Source organism: Accipiter gentilis, chromosome 14 (assembly GCF_929443795.1).
Source record: "Accipiter gentilis chromosome 14, bAccGen1.1, whole genome shotgun sequence".
Classification (NCBI taxonomy): domain Eukaryota; kingdom Metazoa; phylum Chordata; class Aves; order Accipitriformes; family Accipitridae; genus Astur; species Astur gentilis.
Genome location: NC_064893.1, coordinates 33,382,108 through 33,400,549, shown reverse-complemented (window position 1 = coordinate 33,400,549; position 18,442 = coordinate 33,382,108). Strand labels below are relative to the sequence as shown.

The window sequence follows — 18,442 nt, the reverse complement described above, 5'->3', positions numbered from 1 at the left end:
GCTTTGATGAAGAGGCAAGCACATGCAAGAAGTTCATCATATTTCACCTCAGTGAATATCTCTATAATCCCTAAAGAATTGGAACCACTTGTTTTTTGAACCATAGAATCAAGAATGGAAGTAGAAGAGACCTCAGAGCAGGAGGGATCTAATCCAACACCCACCTACAGTGGAGTCAGGATCTTTATCTTTCTGCTAAATGTTTGTCAAACTTTTGCACTCTCCTTAAAAAGTCATGCTCTACTACTGCCCTGCCTTTAGTATTAGAAAGGAAAAAAAATATTCTTCTAATATGGAATTTAATCCCACGAGTTTGTTTCACCATGAACATGGCCAGACTCATTTTTCTGCAACAGCCTCTTATGCATACAAAGACTTAAGTCTCTTCCTTCAACCTCAGTGTAGTCTTCTCTCTAGGTTAGATTAACCTCAGTTCTTTTAATCTTCCTAAATAGGCCATTTTACCTTTGCAAATCTAAAACCTGTGAAGGAGAATAACTGGCATATCTTATATCCTGGTTTGCCTTCGTAACATGCACAATCTACTAAATTCATGGGTTTACATACAATAGCCAAACCAGATTGATTAAATCCAAAAGAGAACCCATTTAAAGGAGTCATTTATCACCAAATCTATTACTTTATAGTAGACGTCGTTCTTAAATAAGGGACTGGTTTATTAAGCCAATTTCATCAGGGAGGATGCTTATGTTTTCTCCCTGATGAAAAAATGAATGCTTAAGTAGTAGCCATTTTTCATGGCAACACAAGAAAATCATTTAAATGGAAGACAAATACAAGCAGCTCTTAACACAGGATTGCACCTCAGAAATAACTTACGGTCAGATTACTTTCTTGGGCATTTTGGAGAGCAGGTGTGATTTGCTTTCCAGCATGGCATCCTTGCTTCTGAATTTGGGTAGCACATAGTCCAGATACTCTTCCTGCAAGACAGACAGTGATTTCATTTGCACAGTACCAAATGGGAGAGTGGAATTAATTATCTAAGGTTCTGTGGTGTTGACAGAGCAAGAATTATGGAAGATAGCTATGAAAATAAACACTGCCCTACCACTAGTAACAAATGATGTTCGATTTCTTTTTTTTCTTTTTTAATAGATCAGGAAATTACTTTTGCAACTGCTACTCCTTAGCCCTCATCTTTCATCACAGAGGACAGCATCATTACCCAGGCTATGAAGCATCACAGTCAATGTCAGTCTTAATAAAGACATTGATGACATGTTATGGTTAGTATTATCTGTAATTTCTTTCATTGCCATGAAGAACTCATTCAAACCTGTGAAAACAAGCATTGCAAATTGAGATCTAGACTCAACCAGATAATTCATAACTGAGAAAAAAGATCATAAAGATGGCATGCTGTAATAGTGTTGTATCAAAGGTGAGAACAAGAAGAACCCTGCAGCACTTTTCTACTGTTTCCAAATCAGCGAATGCATTTATTGGAAGCCTAAATGGCGCAGTTCACAGCCATTATGCACCCAGACAGGTACGGTATGCATTTATTTTAAAATGGGCCATTTATACATGCCGCTTTCCAGTTTGCACACGTACCTGCAATGATTTTGCACACAGAACAAACCACTACGTAACTCCAAAGTATTAGAATTGTGTTACAAATACCACTTAGTAATCAAAACTTTCCTAAATTGATCAAAAGGGAATCACAGGTTGCAGCTGTTATCTTGCCTTACTATTAGAAATCTCTAGCATGAATGTTATTGCCTTTAAATATTGAATATTTGAAGGAGGAAGTGAAGGTACATTTTTCATAAAAAGCATATCATAAATTAGGAGGTGGGGAAACTCTTTTCATCAAATATTTTGAGATGTTTCCCAGCCAGTTTGTTGATTACTGTAAGCGATCAGAAATAATATCTTCCACTTGTTGGGCACGGGAGATACCTCTGAATGGCAGTCTTTGACCTCTGAAAATCTCCTAGGATGAAAAACAGTCTGATTCAAGAATGGACTGTGTGGAGCTTTTATGGCACACAGAATCTCATAATTACGTCCTGCAGAAATGGAGAAGGAGTTGCAGTACAGCAAATACCCTGGAAGACTCTTACAAGGTTACTATTTCTGACACACTATCTATAGCTGTAAGAAGCGGCCCCTGTTTGAAAAGCTTTACCATCCAAGGTAACCAAGCTAACATCTCCTGCCAGCGTAAACACGCTTTACGGAGAATAGCGACGTGAGAACAGAGCTAGCCGAGAGAAATTTAGGATAATTCGAGTGTTAACCCCAGTTTTGGTAATGCTTTATGACAAATTTCAACCCCGCCTTAGCAGTACAGGTTTCAGTTCATAACTGTGGTGCAGCTAACAGGAAATTATCAGGATGGAGAAGTCACCAACCCCCATGGACACAGCTGACCTGGCTGCCTCTCCAGCCACCCCGCTACAGCAGCTAAAGCACGGTGGACTTGTGGGGCTCATTTGCTGCGAGAGCAACAGGGTGAAACCAGTAAAGCCTCCCAACAGTTCACTCAGCACTGAAAACAAAACTTCCCCTGCAGAAGGGTTTTGTAAACGCGGATGTTTCCTGCTCAGAGCAGTCTCAAAGGTAGGGATAACTGCACACACGTACTTCTGATCAAAGAGCATTTTAGGAAACTTCTAGTACAGAAGAAAACTTTTCTCCTTATTGCTAAGGGCCCCAAGAGCATTGCCCCATCCGGTAGATTTGGCTGGCAGGCCTTACACCATCTACTCATTTCAATATATTTATGTGAATGTATAACTATTTATTCATCCATTAAGAAAACAAGGCAATATAAAACACCCAAAGTAGTGATCAAGAGTTTCAAAGAATCTTCAAAGCAATGAGTGGCCTATTGCAGCTGTTTCATTGAGCCCATCCAAATTATGTTTTAACAGAGCTAGAGAATGCAGATTTATTTTTTTCTTTCTATTCACCTGCACCATGGCTGCTCATTCCCCTTGTGCTGTTTTTGAAGACAGATCATTAACAAGAGCAGCCCATGTCTACTCCCAAATTTCAAATGAATGGAAGTAACCTTATGAACACGCTCACCGTGACAATGCCTTGACTGCAGCTCACACCAGAGCTAGTTTAAGATTAGCCGGCTCACTTAATACTATCCGGGTAGCCATGGCAGTACCAAGCCCTACGTGTGCTAATTACCCACATGCGCTAATCACCCATGTGCTTAGCCTCCCAGGCCCACATGACTTGAACTAACCTTAATAATACAGCCGTAAGGAAGATCTCTCATTCCTTTATCACATATGAGGAAACTGAGGCTCTTAAGCTCTTCGTATCCATCCAAGTACTTAGTAAGGATCTACCGCGATTGAGATTTCTAGGAGGTCCAGAAAGAGCAGCCTTGTCTGAAAAAGGAAGGAAACCAGTTGTCCCCAGGACTTCTCTGCGTCCCACCTTCCAGCACTGTGTCAGAGTAAGGTGGTTGTCACTTCTTGTGGTGCTACGCACCCTTGCAGCAACAGGTTTCATCTGTTCCCACCTCGCCGGTGCACCCACGGCTCACAGGGAGACAGCTCCCGGTGGTGACTGCTCCACCTCCCTAGCTTCACATGGGGCTCCTGTGGAGGTTCACCATCATCCTGGCCGCCGCTGTCACAAACCTCTCTGTCCGTTTTCCTCCTCACTCTCCCAGAAAGCCCTTCTTTGAGAGGAAAGCCAAGATTAAATACAGTTTTGCATTCAGGTCATGAAAATGGACCCACCTCTACTGTCCCCTCATTTTAACCTCATTGGGTCATCACTTCACAAATACTAATCTGTGGAGCTTTGAATATGTTGAGATTTATATCCATGCTGTCCCATGAGATGTAATGCCTCCTGAATGTCCATTCATCCTTGTGCATCCCCTGGGGATAAAATCAGAGTCAGAGCACTATGAGAAGATTGACAGACAACCATTTTATGAAATTATTTTCAAGAGGAAAATGTCTGCAAAACATCTCTCAGACTTAAAAAACAAAAACAACACCAGTTTGTGTCTCATACAGTTCTGACCAGTCAGCCAAAGATATTTTTTATACCTCTATAAAATACATATTACATGTGTATGTAATATTTTAATACTAAATGTTTACTATCATGTTACTTCAATATTTATATATTGGTTTAATAAATATTTATACATATAATAGTATATATCAACGTGTTAAATATATATATTATTTAAAGGCCACAGTTCAAAAAGTCACCCAGCTGTGTTGAAAAAGAGAGAAGAGTAATTTTTACAGAAAGTGGCCTTTGCCTCTTCAAAGCTGGGATTGCCTTCTGGAAACTTTCTTTTTGGTCTTCAAAAGTTTCAGGAGTTAAGTTTAACTTTGTTCTTTCTCTATTAAAGGGAAAAGAAAAACAAACATTTTCTTGCAAGATATAGATTGTCTGTATTAATGACAGTGTAAGCATGCATGTCCTCAAACCATTTTCTTCCAGATAGTCTGATCCTTCAATTTAACATGTATTACTCAAAAACAGAAAACCCATTTCTTTTCCTTTTCTTTGGACAGACTTTGCCTGTATTAAATCTAGCACCTTTTCTGCAGTGCTCCTACCTAACCACATATTCCCTGACCGGTATTTGTGCACCCATTGTTCCTCTTTAGCCATCGAATATTGCACTTTTCCTTCCTTTTCTTAAAGGTGTTCCCTCACATCAGATTCAAGTGTTATCTGTACTATTTCATGACATGATTTTATTCCTATGCCTTTATCTTGTTCCTTTATAACTGCAACCTTCTCTAATTTCTACTTCCATATATACCTTTCATGTTCTCTAGTCACATTTAACACCCTTCCTTCCCTGATTCGAGGCCCATTAACTATTGAAACACAATTTCTGTGAGTAACTGACAGTCACAGACACAAATTCTCATCCCAGGAGATCTTACTTACCACAGAGTTTATTCAGGCCTCCTTTCAGGAAAACCAGTTTGCATTTTTGCTCCCTGCATTCTAACCATCATCAGCTACAGTATTGCATGCTCTCATCCAAACTGCTTGCAATTTCATATTCCAGAAGTGGATCTGCAATGACTTCATCTCTCCTCGCTTTCTCTGCATTAAGATCAGTAAATTCTTCAGCTGTCCTGCTAACAAAGTGCAGGTACCCCAATGCACATTCCTTTCTCTCTGCCAGTAACCCAGGTCATTTGCAGCCCCTGCAGTTAACAGCCCATATGTTAGGTCCACATTATTATCATTATCCCCTCTATTTCTTGCACTAGTACAGAAATTGAGAGGCATGGTCTACGTAGCACCGGGCTATCTTGAAATCTACAGTACAGTCCTTATTAGGTTTACACACCAACTTGCAAAAAATATCTTTCTCTTGTGAGAAGTAGATTCCAGCCTTATCCTTGGAAGGATGTTCTGAGAAATAAAAACTCCCACTCCCAAAGGACACGCACGTTCCTGTGGATGGACATTCAACTAGACAGACAACAAGATGACTGAGTGCTCAAGCAGCCACATTAAATAGTGCTATGATACAACAGCAAGTAAGGTTTTGGCCTTTATTTGAAGGCTTTTAACAGTTACAGTAAGAATTGTCATTGCAAACCAGGAATTTTTTTAAAAAATTGAACAATAAAAGTTAAAAAAAAAACATCACAAGTCCACCTGCAAGTAAGACATGTTGGTACAGAAAGGAGACGTGAGCTTTTGCTTCTTCCATTCTGTTCATTTTTCAAACATCTGATAGAACTAAGATACTAAGAAAGGTTGGATGCTATCAGAATTGTTCTGGCAGGTGAGCATTTAATATTTAACAGCATATACTGTACCAGTGTAACAGAGTAGCTATGTTAAGTCTATGGGTTTGAGTTGGGCTTATTGTTGTTATTTTCTTCTCAAAAAGGACATTAAAAAACAGATTATGCCAAGATACCTATAATGTAGTCATAAGCTGACTACATGAGTTTGTCCCCATTCTATTTATAACTCATCTTGGTAGCAAAGAAGTGACATAAGCAATTGGAAATCTTAGCAGCATTTGACTTGCAAGACTGCAGTTTCAATTTAGTTTTATAATGCACGTCCAATAGGTCCACACAGTCTCACAAGGCGCACTAGCGGTATTTCTGACTCATCATTCTCTTAGCATAAAAGGATATTTACTTGCTTTGCTAGCAGAGATCAAAATCAACCTAACGTAACCCATCTGATGACTTGGGTGCTTCACAGTTCCACACATTCAATCCTGTTAAAAAGAGACTTGAAGCAATCAGGTCCCAGTGTGCCACTGGACGGCAAAGAGCAGATGTGCAAGAAGTCCTCTTCAAATTCAGCCACATGCTATTGCCATCTTTTGCTTTGAGTTGCTGGAATAACGGAATATTTAGAGTCGAAAATATATGCTTCCGACCTCAAAGCAAGTAAGTAATGGTAAAGAAGATTTTATGTGCATCAAAACCCCCGTTCTATGTCTGCACTTCTGTAGTCCAACACCAGTTTTGCAATACAGTAGGCAATGCCAGCAATGCCTATTCTTTAGAATAAGGCATCCATAGAGCACTTCGGGGGCAGGGAGTGCATTTTCTCCAGCACGTTAGAGAAGCCCTGCAGGGAACACTTCCAATTTCAAGGTTAGACATGTCACATAAGTACTTCTCTGAAGATGCTGGTCTATGCACACATCTGTGACAGTAACATTTAAGCTCTTCTATGAAACACACTTCAAATGAAACAAATCAACTAAGTTTACAGTCAATCTGCCCAGAGACTGGTGACAGATGCAGTTAACATTTGTTTATAACTAATAACCAGCGCTTTCACAGTTTTAGAACACTTTAAACACACTTAAAGTCATGTGACAGCATTCCTGATACACAGTCCCATTTTCACACACTTAGAAGGGGGAAACCAACAATACACTCACATTTCATCCACTTGTGGGAGGGGAAAAAAAATTTATAAAAAACCAAACAAACCAAAACTCAAGCAATGGTTTCCCCCAGCACACTCCAAGGAAAGTTTCAATATTACTGCTACTCAAGTTAGCAATGACTATAGCTAGGACTGGAGAATGAAAGCTGATATTCCAGGTCCTGCAAGCTTCATCAAGAAAACTATCACGAACATCAGCTTTGCCTAATCATATCTGAAAGCATGAGAGACTCCAGCAGACATGACACTCTTGAAATACAGAACTTTATTTAGAAACTGCTTAAAATAGAAAAACCCTGTCAAGAAAAATCCAAGTCAAATATGGTTTCTCAGTAAAATGGAGTTTTAGGGCAACAAAAGTCTAAAAGGCCACAAGAGAAATAGCACCACTGCAATTTTAAACAATGGCTAGATACTTGCATTTTTGGCATTCACTGGATTTGGGTTTTTCTCTGAATTTCACAAAGATTCATGCACTACACAACAATTACCATAAAATGCTCTCCTACACACATTTTAGGACAAGCTACCACCAGAAACAAATGAATACAAGCACAAAAGGACTGATCAATCTCAGTAGTGAAGGGGGATCAGAAGTCTTGCAGGATCTTGCCAAACACAACAGGAATGAGGGGTATGATAGCAAAAAAGGACAGTTAAGGAAAGTACTTTAAATATTAATATTTAAGTTAGTCTCAGTACTGTATTTTCTGCAATAACATTAGCTCTGTTAGCCAGCATCTTTTAGTTTTTACCCCAGAAGACTACTGAACTGGCGAGTATTATTATTAGATATGGCCTGGTTTAAAAGGGAGGGAAAAAATGGTAAAAAGAGACAGAAAAATTATCATCCTCATGTGCTCGATTCACTTCCATTCTAAGATAGTTGCACAGTGCAAGTCCTGTTACAACTGCTGGATTTGATCAGCATTCCTTGGGATGGGAAAGAGAAAAGAACAAGTGAGAGATCAAAAAGTAAACCAACAAAAATAAAAAGAAACAGGACAAATAGAAACAAGAGCCAGGAAGGAAAATTACTTCTGAAGAACATTTTAGGCAGTAAGACTGGATGCCCTTTGCTTTTTTTGTTGTTTTGTTTTTCTTACAGAAAACACAGTACATTTTGGCAAAATCATTAGCCACAATGCCATAGAAAAAGGCTTTAGCACTCTTCAAGGTAATTTATGTGTCTCAGCTGTTCATACTCCCTCTAATCTTGTGACAGGCAACGTTAAGGCCTATTTCATCGAGAACTAATCACTTAGTAAGCAGCTTTACATAGGAATGGAGTTTTGTTTTAATAGCCCCTTTTGAGCACTTGCTGACAAAGTGAGATTGCCATGCAAGGCCTCTCAGACAGCAGTGAATGGAGTTAAACAAACGTCTACCCCAATATGAAGCACATAAAATCTCCTGTCACATTACTTCAATTTGGCATATGGAAGCATATTTTAAATACTCTTAAGGCATTTTATTATAATTTCTGTGCTGCAATTTCACATTAACTCAATCTTTCTGTGAGTCAGAGTCTTTAATTTCTCTACTACACACCACCTTAGATACAAAAAGAGTCTTCCCACAAACCAGTGTTTTACCAGCAAACCATTCTGCAACAAGTTCCAAATATTCAGCCTCTTGCTCCCTAAATATACCACCTAGATGTGAATACTGCTCTGCTACAAAGTGAGAAAGAGCTCCTAACTCAAACCCACTGTAAAAAGTGAAACTTCCGCAAAGTGCACTTTAAGAAGAGGTACTTTTTTGCTTATGAAAAGAAACCAGTGAGTCCTCTAAGAATAAAGTGGAGTATTTTACAGTTAAGCACATGATCTGGGGCAAAGAATTCTGATGTTGCTGCTCTGCTGGTACAGTATGTGGTCTGTTAATACTCTTCTTGTTCCTCCTGCGGTGCTCCTTCGTCAGGTATCACAAAGCCTTCCTGAAGGGGAATAAAACAAGTGCTTTAATGAAAATCTGATGTCAAACCAGTTCCTGGCTACTCTGTACGTTTGGGTTTTTTTCTTTTTACTTGGGATAGATACCCTTAAGTCACCATTTACAGTGTCAAGATGTATTACCAGAGGAGTTATTTTCTTCATCTTTGATCTATTTGTTACATACTCTTCATTAAAGGCTAACCTTGTTTGTTTCCTGACTATAATTATGTTATCTGTTTCTTTACTACAGGAAAAAGCTAGGCGATAAACCTAAAGGGAGGGAGAAAAAAACTAACAAAAATACCCCACCAAAAACCAACCAAGTAGAAAGAGAGGGAGCCCTGGAAAGCAAACCAGCTTCCAGTTACAAAGGGAGGGAGGAACTATGCAATGCAATTTATACCCGATTACTTACATCTGTGGCATAAAGAATTTCCACAATCCTCTGCAACACAGGATCATTCTCCCCTTCATTTTCCTGGCAGATCAATTCAATGTTCCTCAATTTGCCAAAGTAGAAGTCTCTCTCCTTCTCCAGATCTTCAACAGTAAGTTTCAATACATTGATCTGCCAAAGGGCATCAGTAAGAATATATCCACCAAACACAGAATTCAGTATTATCTGTTCAAAAGGCAGGGTCCCCAAAGTTCTCAGAAGGGTGTTAATAAGCAAAGCACTTCAGAAGCAACCAAGATAGGGGCAGGGAAGGGGAACTGTGAGAGGAGGAAAAGGTCTGTTTCTCAAATTGCGATATTATTGTCACAACAAACACCCCGTCCAACACATGCAATACCACTTGGAAATTCTAAAGGCTTATTACATGAAATAGGTAAAACGCTAACTGCCTGCAGTTTTCTTTGCTAACACATTCTTTCAAGACAACTCTCACACTGATGACAGTTTTAGTTGTATTACATTCAGTATTTCAGTGAAGTAGCAGCTGCTCATAGCTCAGTTGGAATGCTGTGATAGCTGAAACACAGCTGTGGAAATACTTAAAAACAATGCTATGTGTGATATGGCACATACTAGGTTTAAATGTCTGGGTACTCATGTACTGCAGAAGGGGTTTCGCTCCTATCAGGAGAGCAAGACTATTATAATGAAAGCTTCCGATTAAATGATTTTAAATGAGCTTACTAGATTCAGATCATTTTCTTCCATCTGCCTGACCCAGCCATTTCATGCTATTAAAAAAAAAAAAAAATCTGCACATAAATCTATAAAGCAGAGGTCAGTACACAGGGCCATTTTGGTCAACACACCTGCTCAATCAATCCTGCTGATTCATCATCTCCTGCAGCCTTTTTGACCATTCCACTACCAGTTTTTGGAGTTGCTGCGGTCCTCTGTGTAACAATGGGCCTCTGGGGGGCTGCAAGATTAATTCATTGTTAGTTCCTCTCAGAACATCTTTCTTCCACCTATAAAGGTACTAACCCCCTTCCAAACATGCTTAGGCATGTAAGAGTTTGAAGATATGTTCCTTCCTTCTTCTTGACTCCATGTGACATGTCTTTTTTTTTTTTTTTTTGGCATGTGTTGGCATCAATCCTTGCCATTTTCTCTTTTAGAGAAGATTGTTCTCTCTGTAGCTCCCAGATAACTGGGTACTACAGGATGACTCAGTGTTTGAAGCCTAGCACCTCTGAAACAAGATGCAAAATACTATAATTTCATACACTGATTTTAAATAGCAACCAGTCTTATTTTCCCCAGAATTTTTTATGATCTAGATAATCTTTTAATTATTTTCTCTACCTGCACTGCTAGAACTGAGAGATTTCTTGGGTTTGTTCACAACTGGAGCAACAAGGTTTGGTGCTACTGTCTCTTGGCCTTGTCGAGCAGCAACAGGATCATACTCCTTCCCATCATAGTTTGCATCAAAAAATTTTTTGAACCATTGAACAAATTCAAAGTTGTCCTGAAATTTTCCTTTCACTAGTTTGTCCACAGGAATTATCTGGAGGGAGGGGAGAAAAAAAAAAAAATAAAGTCAAACTCATATTAAGGGTAAAGAACCTCCCTCTCTCTTTTTACATAAAGTTTTAAAATTAGTGCACTCAGAAGATATGCAAATGTAATTCTTTGTCTTGTCTAGATAAAATCTTCCTTGAACATAACTGTATGTGAAATAGTAGGATTTTTTTCTAATAATTGGAATTTAAAACAAATCATGCTTTCGCTGTAATTTTAAATAATTCTGCAGCAAGGTTTCTCCTACGCAAAACTTCTTTCTCTAAAAAGGCTCATCCAGTGCTAGCTTTCATGAATCTGAACTGCTGACCAATCTCATAGACTGCTAGCACACAGAACTGCTACAAGATCTGAACATCACCTTTTTAGCAGATTGCAATTTCAGTTTCTCTGGAATGAGGAGTATAACTGAAGATTATTAAGAAGATGCAGCAAATTGTGAAGTCTTGTCTGTAGGCCACAAGCTGAGAGTCCACGACCTGGCAGGGGCCAGGAGCCATTACCAAATGTGGCCATTCAATATTTGAAAGCATGACTGGCTGTCCAGTTCTGGACATACTGCACAAGCTACTTCCCCCAAGCAGAAGACCGATCCGATTAAGTGTGTGTTGAAGCCGCTAGCCAACACAGAATGAGAAGCCTTCTTAAAGATAGTAAGAGCTTTAACACAGAAATGTTCTGCATCTTACCAAACATGCTGTCAGTAACTATTACCTAGATAAATCACCCTTCCACAAGCATAACTATCATTCAATCTGAAAAAGTTTTCTTCACGAATCTCATTTTCACTAGCTTAAAATTACATATTCTAATACCTGGAGGTATTCAAAAGACATGTTGATGTGGCACTTAGGGACATGGTTTAGTGGTAGACTTGGCAATGCTAGGTTAACGGTTGGACTCGATGATCCTCTTAAAGGTCTCTTCCAACCTAAATGATTCGATATGCTTGTAAAGAGGAATTTGAAATCCTTAGGACTATCATACCAGTAGGTTATAGGAACATACCTGGTACAAAGATGGTTCAAACAGGAAGCTCACATAAACCTTAGCTCAGAATTTCAATATTAGTCTGTGCTACATAAGTTGCACAGAATTAAAATGGAAAAAATTCATCTCATCATTAAGACTGGAAACCTAACCCTAGCTGGAGTAAAGCAGATAGTCTCCTAAATCAAATGAGGACCCAAATGCAAACAAAAACCAAAAGCTTTGAGATTTATAAAACTAGAAGCAAACTGTTCCCAGATTTTTCCAGCTCTAAATTTGAAAGTACATTCCATCTACTTTGATACTAAGAGCACAAAGAATCAGTTACAACCCAGCTTACTTTGTCAACACCCATTCGTTTAAAACCTGCTTGTAGAACCTTGAAGTTTTGAATGTACTCATGTTCCAACTTTGCCTGAAACTTCACTTTCTTGAGTGCTACAGAACCTGGGAAGAGCATATCCATAAACTGACAGTATGCAGCACCTGCCAAAAGAAAAAGAATACAAATCCTATGATGAATCAAGTCAACTCACAAGCCTACGTAAGTAACTTTTCAGTCAGGTCAGAAAGCTATTCATTCAGCAAAGTGACTCATTCCTCAGGTACACAATCCCTTAAAGGCAACAAAAGCAAGAAAACAGGAACCTTCAGTCTCCTTTATTGGTGCAGCATGGCCACAAATAAGCTTAAGTGAGCTGCAGAACCAAACTTCTGGTCTTATGACTTGAGCTCTTACAGAGAAGAGCAATCCTGCCTCCACAGGTCCAAGAGAAAAAAATCCAATGAGTAATTTGACTTTCCTTTCTTCATGGATATCAGTACAGACCTGAGATGTTACATGTGTCTAACAGACATGTAATCTCCTCTTATCAACATTAATAGAACTTAACTAGAAAAATAATTATTCTAAAAATTATATTTAATCATTATTAAAATAGTGATACATTTATTTACTACAAACAGAACCTATACACAATCAAGGTGCCCTCAAAGGTAAGAGGTCAAGTTAAGCTGGATTATATTTAAATCAAGCCTTAATCAAAGAACTGAAATAAGATAGTGTTTCTTTCTATTAATTTTAAATCCTTCATGTCCTTCAATTCAGCTCTTACTGTAATAACAGCAAAAGAGGGATTCGGTTCAGCCACAGAGAGCAGACAATCACCTCAAAAAAAACCCTAGCTTTTGTAGAATATACACACCCAATAAAAAAAAGATATTTTTAAACTATATCCTCACCATGCAGTGATGATATGCAACTGTGTGCCACTGAAAGTACAAGCGCAACATTCTGAGCATTATTCCCCCTACCAATATCAACGAATTAAGTGCACACAGAGAGGAATGGAAACCTTAACCTGAAACACCAAACAGCTACGTGACAAGCTTTTGTGAGCTACCTAAAGGCCAAGAAGTAATACACCATGGTGTTGCCCTAAACTAGTCTCTTCATCTCAACCACAGGTAACAGAAAGTCCTATGTTGTTCACTTTCTATCAAGATACTCTGCAGGTCTTTTGGGGCACCCACTTTCACCTGCTACTAGATGACTACTGCTCATCCACTGGTGCAAATAAAAAAAAAATTCTTGCCATTTGATATTCACTGTCTTTCAGTTCACTTGCTGAAGAATTCCAATGCCCAACTCAAAAACAGATGACTTGCCAGAAATCAGGGGTTTGCTAACTAATGGTAGTCTAAGGGATAAGCGCAAAAAAAAAAAAAAAAAAAAAAGAGAGATCATAGCGTAAGCCAAAGGTCATCTTTTGTGCATTTATGCAACCTCAAATTGCTGCTGTCACTACTGCCCTTGCCAAAGGTAACAAAGCAAGCTTGGAAACTCCTGTTTTCACATGACTATGACAGACAGTAAAAGCCACTTCCATACCTGCAGAGGCACGAAGCATTTTTGCAGACACAGGAAAGGGACATTACTCAGTGCATGCCACATCAACAGCTCTCAGTCTTTTCCTGAAAACAGGTGAGCTGAAATTCTGCAGAGCCAGCATTCATTATCCTCACTTCTCAAGACAGAGCTCTCACAGCGTTCAAGATTCACACCTATTCTAAGCAAAACTTCTCAGCCATATAAATCAATGCTGCACACGACAGGTTTTTTTTAACCTGCCTATCTGAAAGCAAACAATGCTTACAATTTCCCTTACTTCTGTGGTTGTAGATCTTTAGTTCCTTCACCCTTACAGTTTTTCTCCACCATCTCACTAGACAAAAGCCACTAAGAATACCTGTCAGATGTCTATTGCAAGTCCCCTGCTTCTCTGTAATCTTCGTGAATGTTTCTTCCATGGACTCAGCCACCGGCTATATTCACAGTCCCAAACTTATTTTAAGTTTACTCCCGCTTTTATTCCACCTCCAATTTCCACATCTCTCATTCTGTGAGCAACACCTTATCTCAAACTCACTGTACAAGCTGCGCTTCCACTTTTCACCAAGTCCCTTTCACCTGCCTGTTGCAGTTATCCAAATCACCATCTTTTACCTAGGCTGCATTTTTAGCCTTGGGTTTTTTTTTCAGCTCTTACTCCATAGACTATTATCTTCTATTCGTTCCTACAAGCCTACTCTCACACATACACACTCCTCCCTGTGATGACACTTGACTCCATTTCGGTACCACAATCACTTCCCCTTTTCTGCCTACAACTCTACCCAAGATTCAGCTGTGCTAAAGTCAGCCCAAGCCAAAGCAAGCCGGGGTGACGCAGGCTGACACTCTCTTTTACCATAAGGAGCTGTAAAGTCCGGAAAGTGAACCCAAGAGTCACCAGTACACCTTCCTCACACCGCTCCTTCTGCCCAACCTCCCAAATCTTCTCATAGCTTTCTTCCGTAAGAAATCACATTTGTTTATGCTACTTACTATGCTTGTAAGACTCACTCTATCCATCAAGACTAAATGCTTAATCCCCTCATTGGAAAACACACTCTCCTAAGAGTCTTTTTTTCACATTAACCCCCATTCCTTCTTATTGCATCTATGCTGCAGTCAGTCAGAAGAATATACCTTTTCATTATGCTTACGTTATTAACAACCATTTCAATAAACCTCTAGCCATAACCAGATCATAACACTGACCATGAATCTGTTCATACCAGGAATTAAGCCACCATCAGGGCTATAGAAGGCCAGCACAGACGGTTCACATGGTGCAGCCGTACCTCTGCAGAGCTACTGTGCACATCAGATCTGGAATTCCCCTCACGCTGAGCCCCCTTACCTGAGCACAGCTGTTCGATCTTTGTCAGGGTCAGCTGCAGAGACTCATTGATCCATGCGAGCATGTCATGTCGACTCAAGTTATCACTGGTCACTGAAGTAGAATACACATTAACTGCCATTTTCTGAAAGACAGAACCAAAGGCGTAAGCACCACAAATGTTAACACCGCACGTGTTTGTTGCTTGTGTTAAGGCACGCTCCCTGGGCTGCAGCCGAGGCGCTTCCTCTTGAGCCTTCACGACACAACAGCCGAGCACAACATGATGCACAGGAAACGCGATGAAGCTGTCTGCTGCTAACAGCTGGGAGGACCTTACTTCATCACAACTGTAAAGGACACGGGTTCGTGCTTTCTGAAGAAAAATTAACACCAAGGCACTCACACGGAAACTCTGATGAAAGGAATCACGGCTGCAGCAAGTTTTTCGTCCCTCTCATCCACGACAACAACCCAGCACGGCCGAAATACTTCCTGGTCGACCACGGTATCTCTCTCCAGGGAGAAATACCAGCGGGCGGGCGGTCCCCGCCCAGCCCCGCCGGCACAAAGCGGAGCCGCCGCCGCCGCCGCCGCTCTCGCTGCCCGGCCGCAGAGCTCCGGGGTGCAGCTGCCGACGGGCAGGGCCGGCCGCGCCGCACGCCCCCGCCGCGGGCGGGGCACGGCCCACGGCCCACGGCCCGCGCCCCCCTCCCCCGCCGCCGACCACCGCCGCCGCCTTCCCCTTCTTCCCCGCTCCGCTCCTCCGCCGCCTCCCGCCGGGGCCCCGCGGCACCCCGCGCCCGCGGAGGGGCGCGCCCGGGGCAGGGCAGGCCCGGCCCGGCCCTGCAGGCCTCACGCCGGTCTCCTCACAGCCCGCCGGGCGCCGGGCCGCCCCGCCCGGCCCGGCCCAGCCCGGCCGCTTCCCCAAGCGCCGGGCCCGCCTACCCCGCCCGCCCGCGGCCCCGCCGCCGCCTCGGCGCCGCGGCCCGGCCCGTTACCTGCCCCGCTCTCGCCCCGTCTCCTCCGCGTTCAAACCGGCCCCGCCCGCCTGCCCGGGGACCGCGTCACTCGCCGCACTGCTACGCGCTTGCGTCACGCCGACGCAACGTCAGGGCGGCGGCAGCAGCGAGCGCCGCTCGTCGGCTCGGGCCTTGGGGCGGGCGGGAGGCGGCGGGCGGTTGCTAGGGGGCGGGGGGAAACCCGCCGCGTTGCTACGGCGCGGCTCCGCCCACCCCGCCCGGCGGGCCTCGCCTGCGATTGGCGGGACCGCTAGCCCCGCCCACATGCGTGGCATCCCGCGTGCCGGCGGCGTCTCTCACGGCTCGGGCCCGACGACGCGCCGGGGCCGCCTCAGGCCGCACCGGGCCCGGCCCCGACATCCCCCCGCCGTTCCCCCGCCACACACAGCTGGGCCCGGCCCGGCTACCGTGGTGTCAGGCGTACCGGTTTCCCCCGGGGCCGCTGCGCCGGGCCTGTCACCTCCAGGGGCAGCCCGGCTCATCTCCCGGGCCACTCGTCCCTCTGTGGAAGCCCCTTCTCTTGCACAGGACGAGTTTACCAAAGAAGGACTGCCCGGTCATACAGAAATACTTTTTTTTTAATTAGACGGCCGTAAATGGTAGGCCTTTGGCATGGATCCCCTTTCTTTCCCACACGAAAACCGGTAAAACTGCATCGACAAGGCACAGTTTTTGAGTTTTCGCACTCCCGATATAAAAAGCATATGAAATGTGTTCAACAAAATGATACACTTCTTTATTTTTAAAAGATTGTATAAAAACCCGCAAGACTTTCAACATCAAAAATCCTTAACCTAAAAAAATAGCACCAGGGAGAGTTAGAAACCTTTAAAAAGTATTTAAAAGGCATTTCTGCAATCTACCTCTCCTTACAACGTTTTTATAAACACATAGTAAAAGGCAGCTCTTACAGGGAAAAATATTTCAAGGAAGACTTGTCTACTACAATTCTTATCAAGTAAGCTTAATGCCAAGACAATTCTCATTCCTCTTTTATCTTTGTTTACTTTCCCAGAGTCCTCTTTTTTTCTCATCTATTTATTTTTCTTTTGATCAGATAGGAAAGGATGTGAGACCTGGAGTATGAAATTAAGAGATGCCGTGGAGTGGAGGTTACGTGTCAGCCCAGTTTGGAAAAATAAAAACCATCAGAGGATCCCAAGGCAGAGGATGGCTGTCACCCCTCTGAGGCCCCGCGTCAGGCTCCGAATGGGGACTGTGGCTGGAGCTGAGCGGAGCAATTAGTGTTGTGACTCGGGTCCAGGCTGGGCGTAAGGATCAGAGGTTGGCGAGGGGTCCGACACCACTTGGCGCGGCTTCCTGAACCCCTCCAGCACCCGCAGAACCCACTCCGCCACCTTCCCAGACGGGGGTCTGGTGACAAAGGTGGTGAGAGGGTACTACTTGTCCCCAAGCACTTGCCGAGCATTGCAGATGCCAGCAGCGATGTGCCGGAGACCTCCTGGCTTTCTCCAGCGTTTTCTTAACTAAGGTATGCGGCTCGAACACGTGTCACTGAGAACGAACCCCTATGGGAAGACTTTAAAGAGTAACCTCCGGGCAGGACCAAGGAAAAAAAGCCTTTAAACTTCACCTGGGCTTCCCTTCCTGCCCATTCCCGAGTGTGGCCTTGGGTTGGAGACCGAGAGAAGATGGTTCTCAGAGCCTGGGGATGGGCACGGGGTGGAAAGCTGCACACAAGAGTGGAAAATGGGAGGCTCCCTCCTCCGGGGAGGCTGCCGTCCTCCACCGCCCGTGAGGGGGGTGCAACGGGGTCCCCGCATGTCAGAGAGGTAGAAGGAGCCAGGAGAGAAGCTCTCATTTCCCACTGATGCTGTACACCTCATCAGACAGCCCAGCCTCCGGTGAAAGGCTGGCCCAACACAAAACACCTTGCACATGCCTCATTTTGAGAAGGCACCCAAGGACTCTGACAGACCCAGGCAACAGTTTGTAGAGAACAGCAGAGGTAGGGGAGGAAAGAGGGATCGAGGGGGGGAAACATCACAAATTGTTTCAGTGCATTGAAATGTGCATTGGAGTCAAGAGTCCCCAGGAGATGCCGGCCGGGACAGCAGCCCCGTGGCTACGGAAAACCTGGCAGAGATGGATGGGCTCTGCTGCCCACACACCTGCATCACCCCGGACGCTGGCCATGGGAACAGAACGCCCAGGACTTCACGGACAGCAAGATAATCACTCTGGAAAAGTTAGGGAGTGGAGGAGGGTGATCAAAAGTGAGCATGGCGGTGGCCCCAGGAGCCCCCCAGGGCGCTGTCAGGCTGGGCACACGAGCACCAGCAGCATCCCACCTCTGTGCACAGCCATGCGGGGAGGGCGGCCATGCAGGGAAGGAGAGGTACAGTACAGCCCCTG

General features: G+C 43.1%; 1 protein-coding gene across 2 annotated transcripts; it reads right to left on the bottom strand.

Moving 5' to 3' along the window:
• Window positions 1-5,526: 5,526 nt before the first annotated feature.
• On the bottom strand, window positions 5,527-16,139 carry MAPRE1 (microtubule associated protein RP/EB family member 1). 2 transcript variants are annotated; one of them, XM_049816829.1, is made up of 7 exons: window positions 16,046-16,139; window positions 15,066-15,189; window positions 12,161-12,306; window positions 10,612-10,816; window positions 10,116-10,225; window positions 9,265-9,417; window positions 5,527-8,851 (listed from the first exon to the last, which is right to left on the bottom strand). In XM_049816829.1, exons 2-7 carry the CDS (start codon window positions 15,184-15,186, stop codon window positions 8,795-8,797), a joined length of 792 nt encoding a protein of 263 aa, XP_049672786.1. In that variant the 5' UTR covers window positions 15,187-15,189; window positions 16,046-16,139; the 3' UTR covers window positions 5,527-8,794. The 2 variants fall into 2 exon arrangements, with proteins under 2 accessions (XP_049672786.1, XP_049672787.1); XM_049816830.1 differs by lacking the exon at window positions 16,046-16,139 and adding an exon at window positions 15,451-15,662.
• Window positions 16,140-18,442: the final 2,303 nt, after the last annotated feature.

What these genes read in the sequence shown, in the direction of transcription:
- MAPRE1 (XM_049816829.1), bottom strand. Translation starts at nt 15,186, where the DNA reads ATGGCAGTTAATGTGTATTCTACTTCAGTGACCAGTGATAACTTGAGT. An exon ending in TCTCAGTTCTAGCAGTGCAG is followed by an intron (nt 10,226 to 10,611) that starts GTAGAGAAAATA and finishes TTAATCTTGCAG; the next exon opens with CCCCCCAGAGGCCCATTGTT. An exon ending in AAATTCTTTATGCCACAGAT is followed by an intron (nt 8,852 to 9,264) that starts GTAAGTAATCGG and finishes ATTCCCCTTCAG; the next exon opens with GAAGGCTTTGTGATACCTGA.